At 36.6% G+C, this 26,710-nt stretch overlaps 2 protein-coding genes across 5 annotated transcripts in view; one reads left to right on the top strand and one right to left on the bottom strand.

Moving 5' to 3' along the window:
* The first annotated feature begins 367 nt into the window (after positions 1-367).
* On the top strand, positions 368-5,945 carry LOC128216375 (WD repeat-containing protein on Y chromosome-like). Its single transcript, XM_052922938.1, has 3 exons — positions 368-3,460; positions 4,388-4,672; positions 5,254-5,945. Exons 1-3 carry the CDS (start codon positions 368-370, stop codon positions 5,734-5,736), a joined length of 3,861 nt encoding a protein of 1,286 aa, XP_052778898.1. The 3' UTR covers positions 5,737-5,945.
* Positions 5,946-7,661: 1,716 nt separating this feature from the next.
* Positions 7,662-26,710, bottom strand: part of LOC128207782 (transmembrane channel-like protein 7) — a 32,588-nt gene continuing 13,539 nt past the window's right edge. For 2 of the 4 annotated variants that reach the window (XM_052910910.1, XM_052910936.1), the window contains 18 exons: positions 25,272-25,573; positions 24,346-24,524; positions 23,349-23,372; positions 21,284-21,365; positions 20,495-20,772; positions 20,085-20,239; positions 19,657-19,801; positions 17,718-17,879; positions 17,332-17,492; positions 16,925-17,069; positions 15,484-15,581; positions 14,755-14,865; positions 14,418-14,493; positions 12,887-12,913; positions 11,495-11,625; positions 10,989-11,156; positions 10,056-10,134; positions 7,662-9,827 (listed from right to left, as the gene is read on the bottom strand). In XM_052910910.1, coding sequence (XP_052766870.1) covers positions 9,765-9,827; positions 10,056-10,134; positions 10,989-11,156; positions 11,495-11,625; positions 12,887-12,913; positions 14,418-14,493; positions 14,755-14,865; positions 15,484-15,581; positions 16,925-17,069; positions 17,332-17,492; positions 17,718-17,879; positions 19,657-19,801; positions 20,085-20,239; positions 20,495-20,772; positions 21,284-21,365; positions 23,349-23,372; positions 24,346-24,524; positions 25,272-25,573 — 2,386 coding nt within the window. In that variant the 3' untranslated portion in view covers positions 7,662-9,764. The remainder of the gene's footprint in view (positions 9,828-10,055; positions 10,135-10,988; positions 11,157-11,494; positions 11,626-12,886; positions 12,914-14,417; positions 14,494-14,754; positions 14,866-15,483; positions 15,582-16,924; positions 17,070-17,331; positions 17,493-17,717; positions 17,880-19,656; positions 19,802-20,084; positions 20,240-20,494; positions 20,773-21,283; positions 21,366-23,348; positions 23,373-24,345; positions 24,525-25,271; positions 25,574-26,710) is intronic. The other 2 variants (XM_052910928.1, XM_052910918.1) reach the window with 2 other exon arrangements.

Below are 26,710 nucleotides of genomic sequence, written 5' to 3'. Positions count from 1 at the left end.
TTCATTTATTCATGTATGCAATATTGCAATCAATCAATAAATAAAACACTGATCAATAGATAATTCAATTTATAATTTATATGATTTGTAAATCAATCAATGAATTTATCAATCAATCGATCGATCGATTAATCAGTCAATCAATCAATCGATCCCCTCTGCTCGTCCAAGGAGATCTCTGCGTAGGAAATCGAAGAAGAATGTTGCATTTGAAAAAATAGCGCAAAATATTCTGACGTTGGGATTCTGACGTCGTTTGTTTGTCATCAAATAAAATGGCGCCCTACGTAAAACGGGACACATTCATTTCCAAAAACAATTGCAGTTAATTATTACTCCATATTTTATGCTATAATATCAAAAACAAATGTTGAAAGGCGCACACGAGAGGCGGGTTTCCAGGTCCATCCAACCTGTGTCCTTTGTCAGAGCTGTCGATGATTTCGGGGAAAAGCAGAAGATGCCTTCGAATACAATACAGCCACAGCGAAGAACTAGCAGAGCGCCTCTGGGATTCGGGCGCCGTGATCTGATTGCGCTTCAGAAACTACAGGAAAGAATAGAAACACCCGAACAGGTTGATGATGAAAAACTTTTAAGAAAACTTCAAAAAATATTTGATGCCAAAGAGGAGGAAGAAGAAACTGGTTTGACGATTGACGAGTTTGAAGCCGCTATGCGCAATACTGTTGGTCGCCACAGCACAAAGGACGAAATTGAACTGCTGTTCATGAAAGTTGACGCAAACTGCGACGGTGCTGTGGATTGGGAGGAATATGTGACCTATAATTTACTTGAATATAAAGAAAAGACGCGCATGTTAGAAATGTTGCGAGAGAAACCATTTCCTAATGAAATCCAAGACATCGATAGCAGACATCGCGATACCATTGTTAAAATCTTGTTTTATCCAGCCGTTAGAAAAAGTGGATCCAAAAGTGGTTCAGTAGACCTGAAAGTTGGCAAATACATGACCTTAAGCAAAGAAGGTACACTTGGCCTTTGGACTCTCGGGATGCGGAACTTGAAATACTACAATGCCAACCATTACACAAACAGAAACACGCAGCCCTGGTTCACTGATATGGTCGCGATGTATAATGTGAACATGCTAGCTATCACTTCTACCGATCGCGATATCACCATATTTGATTTGTCTGGCAAAAAGTTTACAATGCGCTACTATTTGACTGGTTTCGAAAGCTGCATTACTGCCATGGACTACTGGGTTGACTTCGAAGACATGAACAATGCATTATTGCTGCTGGGCGACCAATCTGGCAGTGTATTTTGTCTAATGTTCGACTCGTCTCTGCGTGGTGGGCCATTTGGGACCGTGAACGGCAAAAAGAACACATGTAAGCGTATCATTTTTCCGGAAGTGCTCCGAGGATTCTCGTTTGGCGTAAAGGCACAGAAAAAGAGCAACATACACAATGATTGGGTAAACAAAGTGCAATATCTCCCTGATATCAACTGTTTTCTGTCTTCATGTCAGTGCCCCCAGACTGCGCTGTTTTTCGGGGACTTTAATGGCAAGAAATCGCACGTGTACTTTAAGGTGAATAAAGGTATCCTCAGTTTTGACTACTCCCAGACACTGAACATTATAGTGACGGGCGGCATGGACTACTTGCTGAGAGTGTGGAACCCGTACGTAAACAACAAGGCCATCGTTCTCTTAAAGGGTCACACTAAACCGGTAAACCACGTCATCATCTATGATTCCAAGAACCAAGTTATAAGCATCGACAAAGGGCGATCACTCAGGGTGTATGACCTACGGGACCAAACTTGCCTTCAACAAATCAGCGGTCGCATGATCAAGTTTGATCCCCTCCCAATATCGGCGGTGTATTTCAACCCGGTGATACCGACGACGCTGCTGGCAGCGAACCAGATAGTGATGCTGGAGAAGCGCGATGATGAAGAGAAGTGCGCGGATATCATGTCCCACAACAAGCCCGTGGTGGCCGCGCTCTACAGTCATGTGTTCGGCTCCACGGTGAGCGCATGTCAGGAGTCTGTGGTAAGCGTATGGGACACAGACACGGGGGACAAGCTTATGCAATTCGTGAACGCACACAGCTGCGTGCAGAGGGGAGTAGAGGTTCCGGTGGAGATAACTGCTCTGTGTTTTGACTACAATGGTCGACGGCTGGTAACTGGCGCAAGAAACGGAACTGTGCACGTGTGGAATTTTAACAATGGCTTGCGAATGCAGGACTTCGAACTCCCCGACGGCTCAGCGGTGACTGGAGTTGCATGCACCGCACATAGTATATACACCAGCGGTTGGGGGAAAATCGTACACATCTACATTGACGGTGCCAGCGAGGACCACCGAAAAAGCTGGAAAATGCGTCACAAGGAGGACATCCTGTGTATCGCGCACTTTCCACCCAACCTCATCGCGACTGGCGGCTACGACGGGGACGTAGTGATCTGGTCACGTGACACTGGTCAGGTTTACTGTCGTCTGAACGCGTTCAACAGCGTCAAACCGGTGACGGAGTGTGCACCGCGACACCATGGCAACCTGGTAAATTCTTCAGCAAAATCGCAACCGAAATCAACCAGCAGTGACGAATCACAGATGGATGTGACCCATTCGAAACAGTGGAAGAAGCGTAAAGCTAAAATAACGCGCACTTTTGGTATGCTAGCAAGCCTTCAGGGTCATCAACGAGACGAAGATGAAGTGTGTGAGCACCCTCTTTTAGACGCTCTGGATTCCAAAGTGTTCAGCACCAAAGAAAAGACAGTACACACTAGAACCGAGTACGACACATTATGTAAACACTACGAGTCCGCTGTGGAGAAAATACTATTTCTGGAAAGCCGGGAGCCGCTACACAAGGACACGGCCATCATCGTGACGAGTGGCGCCGAGGGCTGGATCCGGTTCTGGTCAATGCACCACGAGGGCGGGCTTCTTGGCCAGTTTAACGCCGCCCATCAGTTCGGAGAAAGCGTCCTTGCCATCAAGTGTGACGCTGCCGAGACTTTCTTGGTCACAGGCGACACCCAGGGCTACGTTAAAGTTTGGGATATCATGGACTTCTGCATTTCAAAGAACATAAATATGAAAGAGAAGAGAGAGCGTATTGACTATCTAAGAAAGTCTTTTACATTTTACAGAGTGGAAAACTACGAGGGCGAGAAGCAGTTTTATACCGTTCCTGATCACTTGAAGAATGTGTTCGCCAACCGTCCTCCTCCCGCATCTAGTGAGCCGGGTCGCACGCTCCGCTACCCACCGCTCGTCAACTCCTTCCGGGCGCACACGAGTTGTATTCACAGTGTTGAGTATGTGAGCCACCGCCAAATTCTCATTACAGCAAGCAGGGACTGTTCCGTCCGGATGTGGACGATCAATGGTCAGTACATCGGCACGTTCGGTGGTCAGGCATGGAAATCTCTCCCAAAAGTCGTGGATAACGAATACTTTCTGGCGCAGGTCAATATTGCCATAAATGTTACTGAATAGGTTAATCATTGAAATGCAAGCATTCTTTCCAAGATGAAAGAAACAATGCATTCTACCGTTTAATATCAGAATGCATCAATTATCATCGAAAACTTAATAGAAAAAAAATATTTTTCTCTAAAAACTAGCCGTTAATCAGTATTATTGAAATTGCACCTGGTTAAAATTGCCCAGTAATTTTTCAGCGTGGAATATCGATATTTTTACCCTTCATGAAAGTACTGTTTAAACAGAGCAACTTTTTTATTTATAAAATATAAAATATTGATACATACACGCTTTTCGATGGTTTATAGAGATTTATCAGTAAAACCAAAATGATATTCCAGTGTTTCAAACAGTGAAATATCAATTCGATATATTTTATTATGTTGATATTTAAGCAGAACGGGCTAAAATTTAAAACCAGTAAAATATTTCAAATAGGTTATCCGTGAAAGGTGATTTTTAAAGGTATGCATGTAAAAATTATTTGTTGTCTCGAAACAATAAGATGAAAAAAAGCTTGCATTCCACTAATTTACCTATTCAGTCAGCATATATTGTAGTTCGTTTTTCTAATAAAATGAAATTTCTTTTAACGCCACTTGTATTAATAAAAAGACTAAAAGATGGTTTCAGTGTATAAGGTTGCAATATATTTCACCTCGAGACACCAAAGGTTATTATTTCACTCGTGGCAACGGTATTCGTGAAATATACCTTTCGGTGCTAACTCGGTGAGTAATATGTTTAAGATCAGAGGATGGCCTCACTTTCTCCCTGTGAAACATCATTCGAAAATATTCAAAATTTCTCGAGTTATTCAAGTCAAACTCTATTTCTGTGCGAAGAAAGGTCAGCCAGTAATCACTATTTTTTGGTCATTGAGCTAATCAAAAAAAAATGTACACACAGATTCCCAACGATATCAAACGAACGGGGTCTGCACGGACGCTGAAGGTAATGCATGGCGGGAAGACGCCCCGGTGGCAGAGTGCTATATCCATCCTGCGCGAAAGGGGCTTCAAGCGTCTCAAAAAGCAGTTTGACCACCTGCAACCCACTGCCGAGGCGAGGGATGAATCGGATCACGGGGACGGAGACTTTGTGACCAGTGATATCCTGGGCAAGTCATACAAGCGGACCACCCGGCACCGGATGGCACCTAAGCTTCCCAAGTTCATAGAGACCCCTGGATCGGTATGGTATTTAAAGTGACACTCTTATTCAAAATCAATACATACGCATGTATTACAGACAATTATTTTGACTGATAAACCTTTAACTACTTACTAAATAATGCATTTATGAAAAATATTAATTACCGATAACAAGATTGTAACCGTGTATTCTATGGCTGGAAACGCAAAAATATTAAATGATTGGTGAAGGCTAAATAATTTACTGTTATCTACTATCGTCTCGTAAGGTAAAAATACCGACGTGTTTTCAGCACCTTTCTTTCAAATTAAATACGGCATCCTTCATAAAAAGCATTGCTTTCGACATTTATTCATCTTCTTTGGTAAATTAAAATAATTGTATAAATTGTGGTAAATCTTATTTGGGAGTAAGAGTGCATCTTTAAAAAGGATATTAGATGTTTATGCTTGACAATATTTGCATTATTAAAATTTCAAATTTCCATGCATGACAATACGATTAGCCACAGGCTACGCCATTGCTAAATTGAAAAAAATCTTAATCATGAAAAATTAAATTTTTCAAAATATGTATTGGATATGTAAGATGATCTTTATAACACATTCTATATTCCCCAGGTTGCGGTATACCACGCCTTGTCGTTTGTGGAGCTGACGCCGGTTGAGAAGAACAACCGTATCATGAAAGAGATTCATGACCGCCGGGCTGGCAACATCGCCCTTAACCGCCTACGGGGTGTGCAGAACCGAAAACAGGACCAGCCCGGCTTCATGTCCTTGTTCACTAAGATGGTTACAAAACCCAAAACCTCTCCACGTAAACCGCCACCGGCAAACCGTATGAAGAAAGTCGCGGAAAGGTTTCAAGGTCCCATTCAAACGGAATCTGCCCAGCAGCAGCAGGCGCAGAAACAGCAGCAGTTATCCGTCCTACAAAAACGGGCAATATCAACTAAGAAAATCAAAAATCTCGAAAAACATGCAGACGACACATCTCAGAACGAGGATCAGTCTAGGCAGTCACGTGCCGAGATTGCAGACGAGACAATGGAGGAGTTTGACTTTCCACTTGAGCGCCACGTCTGTTTTTTGTCCGACTAACCAGTCCCAACACTGATATCACGTTTTCATCCATTATGGAATAAATATTTCACATGTCGCTATGTTTATTTCCTGTTCAGTTCGATATTTCTATTCATGTCTGTCCTTGACATTAGCGGTCATGTACGCGGCGGGAAAATGCGTTATGTGCAGATTTGATGTGGGCAAGTAACTTTGAGTTAACGAAGTTCTTATGTACCGGACATGAATATGCGCTCACTATTTTTTTATCAGTATAATGTTTACATGTACATATGCTATCCCTTGGGAATAATTCCTTTCATATGACACAAACATATTAAAGGATACCATAGGGTACCTTAGATTATTCGTTTCTGATGAGTTTGACAAGAACATCATTTTGAATACTAACAAGGCAGTCCAAAGGACGGCTATATCCCCCGAGGTTGTTTTTTTAGTATATTTTGTTTTTCTCGCAACCTGACTGGTTGATGCTCATAGATTCAGGCATTCTTGAGATATCACTGGGAGAAGATTTGTTAACTTTTTTGTGTTAAAGGTTACTGTGATCTTGACCTTGGCCCGATGACCCCCAAAGTCATCTACTGGTCAGGCCCAACCTTCATGTCAAGTTTGATGACAAAAGGTCCAGGAATTGTCAAGTTTGCTTTCAAGGTCACTGTGACCTTGACCCCTAAAATCAATAGGGGTCATCTACTGGTCAGGCCCAATCTCCAAGTCAAGTTTGAGGGCCATGGGTGCAGGCATTGTTGAGTTATCACTCGGACAACCTTTTACCATTCAAGGTTACTGTGACCTTGACCTTTGGCCCGAAGACCCCCCAAAACAATAGGGGTCATCTCGAGGGGTGAAAGCGAAAAGGTTCTAAGTGACATTAAATAAAGAAGCAGATAGAACCTTTTCGCTTTCACCCCTCGATCTACTGGTCAGGCCCAACCTCCAAGTCAAGTTTGAGGGCCATGGGTGCAGGCATTGTCGAGACATCACTCGGACAACCTTTTACCATTCAAGGTCACTGTGACCTTTGACCCGATGAGCCCCAAAAACAACAGGGGTCAGCTACTGGTCAGGCCCAACCTCCAAGTCAAGTTTGAGGGGTGCAGGTATTGTCAAGTTATCACATGAACAACCTTTTACCATTCAAGGTCAATGTTACCTTGACCTTTGGCCCGATGGCCCCCAAATACAATAGGGATCATGTACTGGTCAGGCCCAACCTCCAATTCAATTATGAGGGCCATGGGTGCAGGCATTGTTGAGTTATCACTTGGACAACCTTTTACCATTCAAGGTCACTGTGACCTTGACCTTTGGCCAATAGGGGTCATCTCCTGGTCAGGCCCAACTTCCATATCAAGTTTGATGACCATAGGTCTAGGCATTGATGAGTTATCACTCGGACAAGATTTAAAATTATTTTACCATTAAAGGTCACTGTGACCTTGACCTTTGACCCAATGAGCCCTAAAATCAATAGGGGTCATCTCCTGGTCAGGCCCAACTTCCATATCAAGTTTGATGACCATAGGTCTAGGCATTGATGGGTTATCACTCAGGCAAGCTTTAAAATTATTTTACCATTAAAGGTCACTGTGACCTTGACCTTTGACCCGATGAGCCCTAAAATCAATAGGGGTCATCAACTGGTCAGGCCCAGCCTTCATGTCAAGTTTGATGACCATACGACCAGGAATTGTTGAGTTATCACTCGGACAAGCTTTGGACCGACATGCCTGTGCAAAGCGATATATATATATATATATATATAAACCCTTCTTCTTCGAAGGGGGGCATAATAATAAAGTAAGTTATAGCCCGGACACAAAATGTTACAGCCAGACGGACGGATTGACAGACGGACGAAGTGCATTTCTATTATCCCCTCCCCACCCCGTGGTGGGGAATTAAAAAGGAATATTGGAAAAACAAAACAAAGTTTTAACATTTCTATGAGATTGTCCTTTATTATATATAAAAACAATGAACAATTCAACATTGTTCAAAGTAACATAACATTCTATATTTGTATAAATTACAGTCAAAAGTAACCAACAGGTTCACATAAGCTTTCAGATAATAACATAAAATAAAATGCCTTTATATACCAATAAACTTTATACTAATAACAGACCATTTCCTATGACCATATGCTAAAAGTTGCATAGTTCAGACAGAACTGAGTTTCTTATTATTGTAATTGTTATATATAATATCCATAATATCAAATAGGGAAAGCAATTACTTGAGTAAATAAAACTTAAACACATATGCACAAGAAAAAACATATGCTAGAAATGGATGGAAGACATGAGTAAAATATAGATTTACATGAGTATATCCAGACAACTGCACTTTCATTGTAACACATGATATCTATAAAGGCATATTGTAAATAAGCTTAACATTTTGAAAAAAACTGCTGGAAAGTGGAAATCATCCGATTTGTAAATAATAAAAAAATCACAAGTGAACAGACCTATAAAGAAAACAACTTAAAATATATATTTCAGTGTTGAATCATTTTGTAAATGAATAATGTTGCCAAACATTATATTACGGTACTATATATAAACTCCTTAGCTGATTAATCCCATGAAACACCACTGGTATTTATCTGTTGGGAGTTGTACATACTAGTATATTGCACAATACAAACATATAGGAAAAGGAAACAAAATTTAGACAAACATGTCTTCATTTAGAATAAAAATAGGTTTAATTATATTTGTGTGTATAAGTTTATGTTACAGTCAGCATATAAAATCATTGAGAATTTTGTAGACTTTGACAGACACCAGTTTATAATCTATATCAGTTGATTTCAGAAAGTTAGCTACTTTTAGCTTATAATATAAGCTCAAGTCTTAAGAGGTGCACATTTTCATGTAAGTGTAAATCAGAAGGTCTCAGTCTCGCAATTATTGGTATGTACATCATTTATCAAAAACAATGATGGCCAAATTAAGTATCAAATCAATCAAATAATACATCCAGAAAGTGCTTACATAGTTAATAAGCATGTATGTAAGACCCCATGCTTGTTGACTTCAAGTGTGGGGGAGCAATGAACTATGAGGTAAGGACCAGGGATTTGCAAGTCACACATCCAGAGCAATGAACCTGCATCTTACAATGTCACCTTTGTCTGCTGAACATGGCATATTATACAATATCCCCCCTTGCATGACAAAGTTACTGCTCTGACACAACCCCCTATTTGCTATGTGCATATATGGAGCATTCTGTTATAATTAACCTTAGGGTGTGACATTGACCATCAAGGTAGGGACATGGGTCTTGCCTACAACATGTTGCCTTGTTTGTTGAACATCTGAGCCAGGTTAATTTCAAAATCCAACTGTTTAACACTAAGTTAAAGCCCTGACATGCCAAAACAGGATGAGCAGACAGTGCGATTTTAATTGGCCTAACCTCCGGGAACTTAAAAGGAATACCATCAGCTATTTTAAAACAGAATGAGCATTGGCATTGAAGGTGATAAAAGAGGTAAAAACAATAAACAGGTTGTTCTGTATAAGACTGGAAGGCTGTGTCTGAACATTTCTGAATGCCAATTTCCTGAATAATACTGTCCCAGACAATGTGCTATTGTATAGAAAGACATCAAATACAGCAGCTATCTACACCAAACATAAGGCAAAGAATAATTGAGCGGCAGTTGAAAAAACACAAACATGTACATGTATAAAGTAATCACAGAATGTATGCATAAATCCTCTGCTATATCAACACTTTCACTTCCAAACGTTTGAACAGTAGTTAATGTCTTTACAATTGTGCAAAACCTGCTGGAGCTAAAACTCTTGGCACATTATTTTGCAAAACTTGATTGTCATTATTTTCATTATTAGTTCATTTTTTCTTGGCACTAACCATAGAGGCACATTATTTTGCAAAACTTGTTTTTCATAACTTTAGAGTTCATTTCTTCTCGGCACTAATCCTAGGTTAAATTGCAATAGACAATTATGGTTGTTCATTTCAGCACTTAAGGTAATACACTATGGATTCTGTGTGCACTGCTGCTATGTGGAACTAACTAAAACTTCATTGACTCTGTTCAGTAAAAACTGTTTATCTTTGGAAACCTGTAAAATAAAATATGCACATGTGACATCAACGTCAATTTTACGATTCTTCCGACGTTATCTATTTTCAGAACATATTTGTACGTTCAGTTATTTAATTCTCTGTGTAGAATTGGTAGAAGAATCATAATATAAAATGCTTTTGTAAACCACTTTTGTAATTGAGCAAAGATTATTAATAAAAAATATTCAGTACATGTTCTTACGGACAATCAGAGGTTTACTTACTAGTTTCAATTGCTCGCTAAGGATCTTTTCTCTGTGTTTGTAGCCTTGGCTTAGTAACCAAAAGTAGTACATCAGTAACCTGTAACAATGTAAATAACAGCTACAGTCATTGGTTGCAGACATATACGATATGTTACCAATCATCATATTATACACATATCTTTTCAACAAGTTCAAACACTGGTATCCTAACAAATTTCCTAAAAATAATTCCTTTACTTTTTTAGATATTGACCCTTCTAGGAAGGAAGTGTTATATGAGCCGCATCGCCCGATTTTGGGCCTTCGGACATAATTATTACAAATGAAATAATCATTAATAAAAAATGCCAAAAATAATGATTTTTCCTATGTAAATCAATTTCTTCCCGGCTTCTTTCTCTCTAAGGTTTGTCATTGGTGCATCATTTTTCGACAATTTATGACCATTGGTTAATTATGTTTCCATGGCAACCATGGATTTTGTCCCGACATATTTTGACTGGGTTGATAGTCTGTGTTTAAAACGGCCAAATGTATTAAAAATACAAAAATGATTCATTATTTTTATCTTAATTTTTGTTCTTTAAAGATTCTGTAATAAGAAAATAATTTAAATCATCAGCTAGTTTTAATGTTGATACGATAATTTTGCACATATTTGAATAATGCACTTTCGTTACGACGTCATTTGAATGACGTCAAATTTAGCATTCAAAATGCGCAATACATGGTCTCACTTGTAAACATGTAACTTACGCAATTTAAGTGATATCATCATGAAATTCTCAGAATATCTTTCTGAAATATCATGCCATTCAAATACCTTAAAACATTGTAATAGTGAAAATATGTCCGAAGGCCCTAAATCGCGCGACACGGCTCATATATAAGTGATTGTCTCATCAAATGGGAAAAAATAAAAATGAAGTGTCACAAAGAAAATCACCCTACCCAAGTAGAATAATGGCAGGGATGAAGAATCCAGATGAGCCGAGAAAGAAGATAAATTTGGTTAGAGTCCCTGGCCATGTCTCCACTTCGTTAGACAATGCAGTGAACATTGTGTAGTTTGTGGAACTATACACCCGGAAAGGTCCACAACTCTGACTCGGGGTCATACTGGAAGGTGGAAGTGTATTGCTTACATTATCAGATTAAGACATATGGACTTCAATGTAAGCACACAAAAAAGTAGCTTTCTACTACATTTATTACATTAAATGCAAAATGCAGTAAAGACAATGGCTCATATGTTGTTGAAGACTCTATCTTAAAAAATGCCTTAAATTTTCAAAAAGAAAACCGTCAGATACTGTGTAAATGTTGTTTGATAAAATAAATAGCCTTTCATTTAAACATTTCAATTTATTTGTTATAAATACTGCTTCAGAACATGTGAAGTAACAGAAACGCACACTACAAATGAAAATATTCCTGATATTTGAAATGTTTCTCACCTGCTGATCATATATCCTATTGGGGCGAATGCGAACACAAAGGATAGAAGCAAAACAAACATGAAAAGGGAGTGTGAGCGTGATGTGCGGTACGTGTTCTCTGTTTGGGCGCAGTGGGACAGCAACGACCACTGAAATAGATATAGATTCTTCCATTAAATAAAATTATATGACCAAGCTATGTACAGCTGTGATACATGATTGAACCACTTTGCCATGCATTGGTGGAAAGACACATTGAAAAATCTTAAATTTGCTTAATAAGACAATAGGTCTATTACAGGGGTATGTTTTGCAAGTGAATGACGTTCAACAGTTGGTTGAATAAATTTAAGATGTACATGTAGATGTTATTGTGTAAGTACATTTAAATTATCATTAATGATAATCTTCTTAACAGAGAAAGCGACAGCAAAGATCCTTCCCATGTAATTTTGAAATACCAACTCATGCATAATTTATGAAAACCTTAATAGTGTGGAAAGCAAGTTTTGTGATTCATGTGAATTGTAGCAGTGATAATTGAAATCTTTAGAACAGAAGTTGTATTGATAGGATACATTCATTACAAATATTTAACTAGAGCTATCACTGAATTTGATTTATACCCCCAAACACCCTTTGGGGATTATTTTAGAAATCCCACATAAAATCTGTAAGGCCATGGATACAGCTATGGCTCTTATAAACTGGACTCCTCTCTTTGTGCTTTACCATTGTATGAAGTTTAATTTAATTCCATCTCATAGTTTTCAAGTTATGCTCCAGACAAGAAAAATTAGCAAAGGCAATAGCTCTGTAAGTAGCTGAAATAGAGTTATGGTTCTTGTTCATTGCACTTCCTGACATTTTGTGTTACCATTGTATGAAGTTTAATTAAATTCCAACAGGTAGTTTTCATGTCATGCTCCTTACAAAAAAAAGTAACAAAGGGCAATCACTCTGTAATCAGCTGTAGTAGAGTTATGATTCTTGTACACTGTACTTCCTCTCAATGCGCTAAACAATTGTATAAAGTTTATAAAATTTAAACTTGTAGTTTTCAAGTTAGACAAGGAAAGTATCAAAGGGCAAACACTCTGAAATAAGCTGAAATAGGGTTATTGTCCTTGTTATGTGCACTTCTTTTCATTGTGCTTTAGCTTTGTATGAAGTTATATTAAATTCCAACAAGTATTTTTTTAAGTTATGCTCCCGACAAAGACAATTGCTAGGGACCAACAAACCGACCACAAGGTGACTCCAATACACCGCCTCAAACTTCATTTGCCATAAATAAGGTATAATGAGAACAAGAATTGGTCTGTATGACTTTAGAATAAAAAAACCAGGAGTGACGCTAACACCAAGTGTTGCATTTAGACAAGAAAGCACCATGCACTTCAGAATTACCTTTGCATTCAAATACATCAAAGCCCACTGAAAGAACCAATAGCATTTTTACCACACATAATGTCATCACCATATTCATGTTACTTGGTTTGTATTAATTGTATAAGGCCTTGAACGTACATGAACTGTATTTCTGTTTAAGATAAAAAAAAAATTCTCATCAATAGCATGTAATGCTTGTGAGTCATCTTTGCTCAATGCTCAGAGTGTAGCAAGCACTGGGAACAGATTCCATCCCCAGACTGTATACTTGACTGAGCAAAGACTAGTCTCAAATTAATTTTTTTTTTTATCTAAATCAAAATAAGGGGAATATGATATGCACACCAACATATAGAGCTGTTCACAAAATAATGCACAACACTACCCCAATGTGCAGCTAAGACCCTTACATAACACCAATGAGCAGCTATGACCTTTAACATTACACCACTGAGCAGCTTAGACCTTTATTATTACACCACTGAGCAGCTTAGACCTTAAACATTACACCACTTAGCAGCTAAGACCTTTAACAAATTAACATTATACCACTTAGCAGCTTAGACCCTTAACATAACACCACTGAGCAATTAAGACCTTTAACATTACACCTCTGAGCAGCTAAGACCTTTACATAACACCGATGTACAGCTAAGCCCTTTAACATTACACCACTGAGCAGCTCAGACCTTTACACCACTGAGCAGCTAAGACCTTTAACATAACATATCTGAGCAGCTAAGACCTTTAACATAACACCAATACAAAGACCTTTATCTTTACACTAATGAACAGCTTAATACTTGAATGCTACACCCTTTACATTACATCTATGAGAAGGTTAGAGCTTAAAGGGACTAGACACCAGATGATACAATTGCAAGAAAATAAGAAAATTGACAAAAGCTTACATAAAATTGATATTGTTGTGTTCAACACATTGAATCTTACTGATTTATCACATTACTCACGATACATGCATCTTTCACAGTTTTTGCGTATTCATCCAATTCAAAATAGACTGGGGTTGCCTACCACGTGAATCCCAGTCAATTTTCAAAATAGTGACTTTATATCTATCTGTACTCATAAACAAATATTGTTTAAACTTGGAACCATTATGCCATTTTTAACAGGGAAACACAGATGAGACAACAATATGATTGTTGCATTTATTTTTTTAATCCTGTAGAATGATGTTTTATCAGCCTCCTACTGGCTCCCATTGACAATTCTAGGCTTCTTTTGAGGAAATACTTTATTTGCCAATTTTTGGACCATCTGGTGTCGAGTCTCTTTAAATACTATGGTACATAAATGAGCAGCTTAAAACTATAACACTACAGCTGGGAGTAGGATTATGGATTTGTTATTGGTCCCAGACTACACCAATGATTAGCAAAAAAAACTAGATACTCGATCATGAGCAGCTCAAAACTACAACACTACATCAATGACAAGCTAAATAGTTAAACATTACAAAAATTGAGAAGCAAAAAAGAACACTACACCAATAATCAGCTAAAACCATAAAAAATATATTTCTCACCTTTCGAAGGTAGAAGAAAATGAAGCATTTGATGAAAGTCATTAGTGGGATTAGAGGGCTGAAAAACATCCCCAACCTGAAAACAAAATGAACGTTTATAAAACCTACGACATTGCACAACAGTCACTATTGCCTTTATGAACATGATATTACAAGCATCATTGATTTAAACACACGCACACACGCACACACACAACATAACATTCATCCATTGTTACAAAAGTGACTATTTAAGTGAAGAAAGTTCAACACATTGGGACTGGTAAGTTACAGTTATTAAAAAAATATTTGGTACAGTAAATATAAAAATGTAGTTATTGAAGAAGTACACACACACCAGCAGAGAGTTTGGGAGTATATGATGTCTATAACGCTTTGTGGCAGGTCAAACTCATTGGGTCCTATCTTCTTGATGAGCCAAGTATCGCCAAATCTGTCAAAGATTAACCTGAAACAAACAACAGGACAAACGTTAAAATGTAATTTAATTGAAATATAATTTAACATAGCAATGACACATCAGAAACACTTACTAACCATTGCCATAAATTAAGACTTTAGACTGCCAGGTACAAGTGCATGCAAGAAATGCCAGTCATAGTTATTGCACCCACAATCTGAGTTATTCAAATTATACACAATCATGAAGCTAAGGGTAGTAACTGCCTTGTATCGTTATGCTTAGAATGACATTGAATAAGTAACGTGTGTATAAATTATTCATGATGAATTCATCCGCACACTACTACTCTACCTTTTGCACAGAAAGAGCTTCGCCTATTGGTAAATGTCTGATATGAGAATTATTGAATAATAAAAAACATGCTTTCTTATGGTACAATAAACAAAACTCCTTTTTTGATTGATACCTTAGACTAATAATAACATGAGTACCGAGTGCAAGTTGTATAATTCAGCAAGAGTACCAGAAGACAAACACCACTGATATCATAGCCAAATGCTCCATTCCAATGAAAGAAAATTAGGGGAGAATATCGCTTCATTACATGACTGTTATGTTAATAGACACAACTACGCTGTTAAGCGACAGACAAATGTGTTGTACCTGCGAGGAAGCTGTATGAACACAACAATGCTCGTCTCCACAATCAGATCCAGCAAGACCAGCTTGTAGATCTGCTGTCCCACATACGTCTCCCAACACTGTACAGAAAACAAAGTAAGTATATGAGAATTAAGTTACTATCTCTTCAGAAGATCCAGGGGGAAGCTCCTCTACCTATACCTTCATAGACAAGTAAAGCAAAAGATAAGTCATTTTTTTCCGGAAGTATTATAAAGACATACAAGTGTCCATGGATACTTATTTTTGGCATCACACCAAAACGAATTGTCAGTATGGTGCTATATACAAAGCATAACTAGAGCTATCACACAATGTGATTAATACCCCCACACTCCCAAGTGTCTGAGGTAGATAGAACAATTGAAGAAATCGAGTGGAAAGTGTTTCAACCTTCATAAACATGCCACAGAATTGCCAATAATGTAGAAACATGAGGAAGATTGGCAAAATTTTGGTCCTATTATGAAACCAAATATCTTCAGTAAAGCTTATATGGCAAGAATTCAGAAGGTAGTTGTGACCTTGACCTTGAAGGTAGGGACATGGTTCTTGAGTGTCCTCAAACTATGGTTGTCACTTCCGTTGAATAATTGTAAAATCCAACATTGTTTGACAAAGATATGGCAGGAAAACGATGTATTACCAATAAGGCTTGTATACCAAATCATACAAGTTCATATGGTTGCTGTGACATTGACATTGAAGAAAGGTAGGGACATGTGTCTTAAAGGCGACATATCCTCATACTTTGGTGTTCACTTTTGCCAAATAATTTTAAAATCCAATCATGAATGAGGAAGATATGGAACAGACACAAACTGTTATCAGTACAGTTTTTATAGCATAACAAAGTATGTCTATAAGGTTGCTGTGACCTTGGTACAGGCACTGGTCTTGAATGTGACATATCCTCATGTTGTGGTGGTCAATTTTGCCAAATAATTTAAAAATCCAACAATTAATGAATACAGGACAAAAAGGGAAAGACTGATGGTCAGAAGTTTGAAGTCAATACCTAAATTGTTGGAGTTATGCTTCAGTCAAAAGTAAAGTATAAAAGAGAACAAAAGGGCAGTAACTCAAACAATGTTGTAGCCAGAGTAATGGTTCACATGCATTGCACTCAAAATCTATTTGAGTTACCGGTGTGCTCTGAAGAAAAATATGAATGCAAATAACTGAAAAAAGATAGCAACCAGAGATATGGTTTCTTTGCACTGCACTTCAGCTCAATATGATCCAGCTGTCTTCAAGTTTGAAATCAGAACCTCAAATACTTTTTGAGTTATGTTGTGGACAGAAATGCTTGGGATGCAAGTACACACAGCCTCCATTTCTACTTCACCTTTCATCAGGGGATAAAAATTCAAGTGTATGTTAAGCCCTTGTTGAAAATAAAATAAATGGATGTTCCATGTACCTTTATGCTTCCTTTGACATCGGTTGCAGTTTTTTCCCAGAGTCTGTTCCCGCAGAAGCCTGCCTCGGGGTCAGAGTTGCTAATGAGGAGACGGTACAGCGATATTATCAGCACAACCAGCGATGCAAGCCGTAATATAATGGACCTGCAGTACAATTCATTGTGATGAATATGGACAAACATTGACAGAGTGAAGGAAGATGTAGTTGTTATCATCATTAAGCCATGTGACTACTTTAGCGATTAGGGATTGCCTATGCAAAATAATCTCCAAAAGAAATATTTTAAAAGCTGAAAATAATATTGATGCTTATTTTTCCTTTCAATATACTTGATTTATGTAAATAAAAATGTTTTTTGACATAAAGTAAGGTTAAATAAAGCTAGTATAAGAGCTGCCTGGAAACCTGAAGAGAGTAAGCTTGAGTGCGAGGTTGGGTGAGTAATCCTCGAGGACAACTAGTTTCTGGAACACGATGGGGATGGAGAAGTTGAGCACGGTGATGGTCAGATACGGCAGGTACTGTACAATCAGGGCCACTATCTCACTCAAGTCACGCTCTTGCAACTGAAGAGATAAAATGTACATGTCATGGTAGTCTTAACTGAAGTATTCATTTAGAATTTAATGAGGCCATAATGTGATAATCGCTTAATGACTTTCATATTGGCCTGATGGTCCTAAGGATTTAATATTTCTGATTTAGAGTAACCCTGATCATGTTAAATACCAAGTTGATTATTAAATAATTTAGCCATTCAGATAAAACCAGGAATCCTAGACAATGTTTACCTGTAGCAGTTTGTCAGTAGTATAGTACACAAGGAAGAGTGACCCAGCCAGGAGTCCAAGAACAGTGCTGTGAACCATGATGCGGATAAATGTAATGGTGGCCACCTTGTTGGCAGTTCGATCCTCCCGACGTCTCTTGTTTGTCTCCTCCTCCAGACTCGACTAAAATATGAAGTTTTCTTATTTCTTCGGTGTTTATTACATAGGGTAACTCAATCATGAAATATACAAAACCTCTTGGGTGACATCTTATGGAAACATGCAAAGAAGCCAACCAGAATGCAAGTTTTTTTTCCAAGAATTACATGCCAAGGGGTCCCATGACCCTAATGGTTGACAATGTGGGGGTCCCTGGTATTTATATTGAGTAGCAGTGTAATGGTTTACACTCAATTCCATTTTATATTAAGGGTCCAAAGACGTACAATTAGTTCAAAATGGGATTCCTGAGCTTGAAAATTGCTGATACACAACATTGTTAAAGTTATGTCTTAATGAAAGAAACCACTTTCTTGCATACTGAACGTGTTTTTTCAGTCATGAGACCAGTGCTGGAAAAAACCTTCTAACACCCCCCATGTAAGATGAGTCATGCGTAACAATGTACCACAACAAGGACCACTTCTTATTTCTTTTATTGTATGTTTTATTAAAAGTATGTTATTCCATTTCAAAAAAGCACACTCAAATATATAAGTATGCATGACTTTTAATTAAAATTGAAAATAAATAATCATAAAATTGTGATTTTTAGATGAGCAATTTGACGTCAATAGTGATTTAAAATTACTGCGCTTTATGACTTCAGTAAACAACATCGCACACACATTTTGGTGAAATGTACAAAAGTTTGTTTTAAAATTTTTCCACAAATTGATAATTTCAGATATGCAAGAAAAAATATCAATCATGTATTTCCGGTCCGGATCGAAAATCCAACCCTCTGGCACGCTGTGTGGCCAGTAGCTTGGCAAGCCTCGTTACCAGCTTACGCGTGTGCCCTCGGGTTAGATATTTCTATCCATACCGGAAACACATGATATATAATTATAATATGACGTTGCTAGAGTATTCATTTTAAGTTGCAAGATGGCTTTTGTTTTGTTTTTCTTTATCATATTAAAACAATAATTTTATGATAATTTTTGCTTATAACATTTGAAGTATATCGTAAATTCATTTCATTAAGGGATGCTACTCACATTGATTGATGGAATTAGTTATAACAGCAGTAGAAATCGGGTACGGTTGGCATCAGCAGACGATAATAATATAAAAGTGGTTAATTATTTTAATGTTTCGAAATTTTACGAGTTTTAACTTAGTATGATTCTGTATTTAAAACAAATTGACATGCACCATGTGAAGTGGCATCATTGTACACTGTCAATATGTAAAGGTGGGAAAAACTCCATCTATATCTACCTTATGACTGTGAGCTTACAACCAATCGTACAAACTGTTGCTCGACCCATGTGTTTGAACTACTTAACTTTGGTGTTGAGAACATTTAAGGGGGTACAATATATGGCTGTTCCTTATACAATTAGTGGCGACGACAAATAATTTGAGGGCTTCGCAGTGAGCGACATCGGGATGACATATCTATTATTGTTGTTTATAGATTACTCTATACAGTATTGCAATTAACTATGTGCTGTGTAGCATTGTTATTGAATTATATTTTATAGCTGATGTACATGTGTTGTACTGTTTAATAACCTTTGCAATTTTCATGATTCAATAAAATTCGTCAAAACAAATATGGCAGCTGCTGATTTTGAAAAAAATGGCATCTACCGATTTAAACATATTTTTTCATTGCGTCCTATATACCATATTTGGGATTAGAAGATTTTTTTCCTTTTTTTTTTCACGCATTTTTTGTGTGCGTTCTATATATACTAACATCCTCTATTCAATGATATATGGTATTTACCTTGAATTCAAAGTATAGGTTTGCCTTCTTGACCTTGGCAGCCTTCTTATTGGAGATGGCGAAGTCCCAGCCCGCAATAACCCTGTTAGTGTAGGCTGCCACTGATGTCTCCAAACCAAATGTTGTTTTCACAGACTGTGCTGAACTGGAGGAATGTAAAAAAAAAACATTTACAACCCAGCATGTTTGACTTGTTGCCAATGCTTTTATAGCAGACCATGCATTTCAAAGGAGTACGGTTATACAACACTCTTTGCCCTTTCACAAGTTTGTCTATTCTTTAAGAGACGCTAAACCTTACGTATTAAATTTTAACAATAAACTTAACATATATGAAAAACTGAAATCACAAGTCATATCTGACTAATATAATATTTTCTAAAATTCCCATGAGGCTAGAAATTTCCAAAATTAACATAACCACGCACCTCCTCACAATGAGCAGGAGACATACAAGGAAAGAAACTCCAAATGAGAGAAGGTATGCCAGGCCCATGTTGTAGTTGTAGTAATCCTCATGCCCCTCCTTAAGTGTGCTATTGTAGTAGTATCCGTAAAACAGCACTGTGCGCTCCATCCAACCCTTAAATACAAGCAATGAAACACAGACCTATATGGTTACGTTCTACCATCTGTTCTTAAATATTTTAATGATTTTTACAGATTGTAAAATCAGAATATCTTTTTATGATTAATATCAAACTGAAACTTTCTTCATTCTGATAGGCATTCATTTTGCAATCAGCTGTGTTACATGTATCATGTTATTTTGTGAATTAAACTGAGTCATTGCATACATAACATCCCTTAATAAACAAACAAACAAACTTGAACTTACAGTTCCCTGCAGGACATCCAACACTTTTTCAAATGTCGAATCCTTCTTCTGTATAGTGCTACTGTACACGTGATATTCATTCGTGCAGTTTGTGGCCAAACCGTGGTAGTTGGTGGAGTTTATGGTTGGGATGTTCACAGTCTGGGAAAATGAGATGGATCCCTGGGCCAGGAAGGGGATGATAATGACACAGATCCAGACAAGGGTTAGGAATAGGTTGAGGAAGAAGAGCCAGCGGATGAAGCGGAAATAAATCATCACTGCAGTCCCAAACTTGCCTGTGAAACAAAATCAGCATTTGCTGCTAGTCAATTTGAATCAAATTTGGTTTTACGTGAAAAATATGCTAGCATAATTTAATAAGGAGATACTACTGTAGTAGAATGTACATGTAGAACATTGACTGGTGAACGAAAACAAGGCTCAATTGTATGTGTAAGTAATTTTTTAAGCCATTCACGCTTTAAAAGGCTTTCAAGTCTTTTGCTAATACTATGCTATTCACTAATTTTTGAATAAATGCTACCAGCTGCATCTATCTTTCGAAACGTAGAAAAAAACATGTACATTTTTTTTCTATTCAACAAGCAATACAAAAAAAGATACCCAGTACAAATGAACAAACTAAGATTAAGTTTCAATCTTTTTTCGCCCAAAAGTCTCATTCAATTACAGTTACTTCAAATAAAACAGGTCAATGGAGCGCACCATACCTCAAGTGTAGCATTTCAGAATGAAGGGGTAATTCAATGACATGATAAATCATGAAACTCAATACATTATACTAACCTTCAATGATTTTGAATGACGTCAGCCATACTGAAAATCGTGACAATAGTTCACGTTTTCGTCTTTTCAGTCTTTCCATTCTCTGTAAATAGCAGATTATTTATTTAAAGAAGCAGTAAGCCAGCAATCTAAAGTACAGTTGTGTTATTTTGAAAATATTATGCAGTTATTGAGTTATTGCAATAAGGTGACGATTTAATCAACAACTCTTCAATGTTGCACATTAGTTACAAAACAAACATTTTTTTACCATATTTTTCGAATTTAATTTATAATATAGAAATTGCAAGGGCTGCTAAATCACAAATATACCTAGATCTTACATACAATGAAGGAAATTTATAGAAGTGGGATGGCTGCGACTAACCATTTAGTCAATGGAAGATGATCGAAATACATTGTGTTACTTTAACTAGCCATTCAGTCAACAGGAGATGATTGAAAGACATTATGTTACATTAACTAGCCATTAAAATGCATTCAGTCGACAGGTGATGATCGAAGTACATCATGTAACTTTAACTAACCATTCAGTTAATGGGAGATGATTAAAGTACATCATGTAACTTTAGCTAATAATTTAGTCAATGGGAGATGATCAAAATACATAATGTAACTTTAACTAACCATTCAGTTAACGTGAGATGATCAAAGTACATCATGATACTTGAACTAACAATTTAGTCAACAGGAGATGATCGAAATACATTATGTTACTTGAACTAACAATTTGGTCATCAACAGAATGATCACTATACATCATGTTACTTTAACTAACCATTTATTCAACGTGAGATGATCTATATACATTATGTTACTTCAACTAACTATTTAGTCAAGAGGAGATGATCTATATACATTATGTTACTTGAACTAACTATTTAGTCAACGGGAGATGAAATACATTATGAATTCACAGATTGCACTGAAATTATGATTTGTATTAATTTCAATATCAATTTTCAAAGTGCGTATCTTTCTATTTTTACAATATATACATTGTAATGCGTGTCATTTCCTTTATATTTTGATCTTGGGCGACGTTAAACAAATCGCAATTGTTTGACTCTGAAAAAACGTGTTGGGTTAAAAGTAATAGAAAATGATCATACTGCAAGAAGTGTTGCCAAGGAATTTAGCTGTTGACAAACACAAGTCAATTTCTTGTTTAAGCGTAAGCGTGTAATTGTGGAGGAATATGAGAGTAGTGGTAATCTAAACGCTAAAAGACAGATAACGAATATGGGACATGAGGAACTCAATGAACTTTGATATTCATTGTTTATAATGCATGTGCTCATCTTGTCACTGTTTCTGGCGTAGTTGTGTATGTAATCGTGGACTGATTTTTGGTGATATTTTGCTTGTTTTTGCTATTTATTACATAGATGTATGGGTATATATTTATCTACTGCATTTCATTTATAACATAAATAATAAAGTTTTCTTATCTATAATTGTATTTGAACTTTTTTAATGATATGATAATGCTGGTTGTGTTGGTGGTGGTTTAGATGGACAATTGTCATTTAAAAAATATTGGCAGCAATGTCCAACCTACATTAAGTGGACAACTATCATGAGAAGCCAATTTGACCTCTTCCCAGTGTGGCCACTTAATACAGGTTTGATAGTAAAACACATAAATCCTTGGTGTTGGTGCGGACAGTTAGGATGATTACTTTACAGCACTCACAATTTTTTTCATAGCACTAATAAAGTATACATAATATACTGTAGTTGACCTTGCATATACTTTATTAATTCTTGTTAATAAAGACAGTTTGGAAGTGATCAATAAACTATTGTCTTCACACACACAGTTAGTCATAAAGAAGAAGCTAGAAAGAAGAGCATGTTTTAATGTGCTTTTCATATTAAACTTTAATATAGAAATATAATTTTCAATCTCTGTACATAAGTTAGAATAGTAAATATGCAATTTTAAGTACTTTTTTGTCACAGATTTTTAAAAAATATTTTAGAAAGGACTAGTTATAGCTATGATCAACTATGTCAAGATAGACAAGACTGTATTGCAGACAGTTGTTGTTTTCACCCATACCCTATTATGTTTTGGTTCAAACACCTGGAAAATGACAACAGAATAAATAAGACTACAAATAAATTGACTGAAATTTGTATAATATTTTGTGGCTGAATAATAGCAGTCATTGCTTCCTTGTTAGCTTTCAAATTGTTACTGCTCTGGGAGAAGCATTTCCACATTAAGTCTTGAAATGATTAATACTTCTTACAAAATTTCTGACTACTATTCCAAATTTCATAATCAAGAGGATTATTTTCTACAACGCTGACAAACAATGTCCATCACTTATTTAAAGTAGACAGAGCAATGAATATCTGCCTGGAAAACGATACCCAAGATGACTACCCAATATTTATCAAATTGTTATCACTGTTTGCTCTGTGCATTTCATAAAACTAAGCTGATCTCCAGTGGAACATCATTCAGTAAAACAATGGCATCAGAAAAAGAAACACATCTTATCAAATATCAGTCCTACATGTGCATTGACCAGACAATAATCGATGATATATTCCAGCCATTATAATGGATGAGTGCTGCACACAGCAATAGGTACATTATAACTAAATGCGAAGTACCAGGATGTGGCCCAGGATGCACTCTCTATATTTAAGATTGAAAATGCTACATTAGATTGATGATTTGTTTAAGTCTGAGTCATGCACATAAATTATATTTGTTGTACTTTAAATTCAGTCCAATACCTGCAATCAGAGAACAAAATCATGAATACATCCAGAGATTAAGTGGACGTTTCTGCTGGACTAGAATTACGCTAACTCCTGGCCTGATGCAACAAAAATGCTTGAAAAAGCAAGTGAATATTTTTAAGAGAAAAATGACAATCCTGTATTATTGTTTAAATCAATTGATTTTGAACTGAATTTGAAGGAATTGTATGGTTGACATATACATGAAACAGTTCAAATGGCATTTTTGTCAATCTGAAGTTTGCCTATTAACATTGAAATGTATAGGGAAATTACTTAATAGTGTATAACCTATAACCTACCCTTGGTTCTTTCCAGTCGGTCATTTTCTTCATCTTGCGTAACGTCGAGGACCGAAGGAGGTCAGCAAGGTGGGAGGTGCCGATGTCGTCCCTATTCTTCATGTTCTGAAAACGCTGCTTCAGTGTCTCCTCCTCTTCGTCCTCCGCTCGCTTTTCATCCTCAAGGTCATGGCGACGGTCTGTTCAAGTATGGGAAATAATGTGATGATATATAAGACGTTTATTTGCATTAACAAAAAAATTTGGCTTATAAACAAAACAATTTTGTTTGTAATTTCTTGCTTCAAGTCAGATATTTGACCAACTTTAAAACTCTGACCTACGCAATAATATAAAATTTCATTGAAAATTCATCTGTGTACTATAGGACTTTGAAAATAATACAAACTGTGATATCACAGCCTTATGTTGGTTTCAAGTTTCCTCAGGCTCATTAAAATTGCAGAGAGTCCAGGGATGGGTACCATAACCCACTGTATGCAAATCAGGTTATCTTCCAGCAGTATGTATACATTCAAAAACATCAGAGTATATTTTTAAGAAATAAATTAGTCTTTATATATAAATTGAAAAATATATATTTATCAAAATTAAAGTTTCTGATGAACAATTCCATAATCATACGATAGTGCATAGGCATAATTTTTTTGAATAAGCCCTGCTTTATTAGATTAAGAATATAAAGAAGGCTGAAAAGTACTTGATCAAAGCAGCATTTGGGGCTAGCGCTAATTTTGACAACTGTTCATAATTTTTTATATTTGATAAATTTTGTGGAGTAATTTTTATTTATTGAGGATTTAACAAGGAGCAAATACCTAACAAAATATATCTCCATTTTGTCAACAACAAAACCAAATCCAATGAAAATGATACACAAGTAATCATTTAATCTGGTCAAAATCAGACCAAAATCGACTACCAACCCTTCAGTGACTTGATCCGCTGCCTGCGCTGCATGCGGAGACTTGGCAGCAGGTGGTTGTCTTCATCATCAAGGAGATCATTCATGTCCATGTGCTCATTTTTTTTTTTCCGTGACGACGACCTCCGCTTGGAGGAGGTCCGACGCCGACGCATTAAAGTCTTTCCGCCATCATGCTTAGGAATGTACAGTGTGTGCATCTGCTCAATATCGATGGGTACATCATCCCCCTGTTGCTGCCAGCCTCTAGCACTGTCCGGTTTGTCCTCCAAATAAGGCTGGTCACCCATTCTGTTTGGGTACCTGCAAACAAAAACTATTGTTTCTGAATATATCACCACAAGTATGTTTTCATTCTCATGAAATGAAAGTTTTATATGCAATTAAAATCAGCATTTATTACTGTTATTTTCCAGCAAATATCATTTTTTAAGTATGTGAAGTTTATATCCCTTTTTCCTTTCCGGTCAAGAAAAAAATGCTTTCATAGTTTAAGCTGGCTTCTTGGTTGAAAGCCAGTTAGCTGAAACTAATATCAAAATATGAAGCGTATCTAATCTTCCATTTCTCCTTTGATCCTAAGTCAAACTGCTTATCGAATGTTATTTATGAGAAGGGAGGTATACCCAAATGATACTTAAACTGAGGAAAAGGCAGTTTAGAAGGAAAACTTATTTCCACAACCCACATGTATATTGAAAAATTACAAACGTTATCACATATTAGCACTGAAAAATATGTTTGCATTTGATCAAAGAATGAAAATATTTCAAAAATTAACTTTAAAAACCAGCAAAAGTATAAAACAGTTTGGTTTGAAACATTTAGCTTTCCTGATATGAGCATGTTTACTTTAAAACTTTTACTCACAACAATGCAATCCACAAAAGAACTTAGTTTGTTTTCATTAATAATACTAAGTAGTAGGATCTTTTTTTTCTTATCAATTGAGGCACATGAAGTATTGATACTCCAATGAATGTAATGAATAAAACATAATCACCAGAACAGCTGATACGGTTTATTCTTCCTCTGTAGTAAACTTTATACAAGAGAGAATCATAACTATTGTTCTAGTAAATGCTACCTCATATAATTGTGGTTTATTTCCTCATATCATAAACAATAACCTGTTTTTATTCTGGAAAGTTGTTAATGAATTAATGAATGCACGATTTATTTTGTTTCCAGTGAGATAAGTTATAAAAGGGTATTGTTTATTTGGAGGTCTTTACGGAAATTAAACTTCTAGCAAGTCTAGCACTGTGTGAGATAATTTTTGTTTACTGACAAGGCATGCCCCATTCTGTACGGGTTGGAAACTGAGGCAATATGACCACATATTTTGACATTTCAACATGTGTAGTTTTTGACACATTGTTTTTTTTCTTTGTTTATGAAGCTGAAACAAGTTGATAGTAGGAATAAGTTTATGATCAA

This window comes from Mya arenaria, chromosome 2, assembly GCF_026914265.1.
Source record: "Mya arenaria isolate MELC-2E11 chromosome 2, ASM2691426v1".
NCBI lineage: Eukaryota > Metazoa > Mollusca > Bivalvia > Myida > Myidae > Mya > Mya arenaria.
Note: the sequence above shows the minus strand (reverse complement) of the source record. Positions and strands in the feature narration are given on the sequence as shown.

Coding starts and splice junctions, on each gene's coding strand:
- LOC128216375 (XM_052922938.1), top strand. CDS start 368: ATGTTGAAAGGCGCACACGAGAGGCGGGTTTCCAGGTCCATCCAACCT. Junction 3,461..4,387: donor ACGAATACTTTCTGGCGCAG/GTCAATATTGCC, acceptor ATGTACACACAG/ATTCCCAACGATATCAAACG. Junction 4,673..5,253: donor TCATAGAGACCCCTGGATCG/GTATGGTATTTA, acceptor TATATTCCCCAG/GTTGCGGTATACCACGCCTT.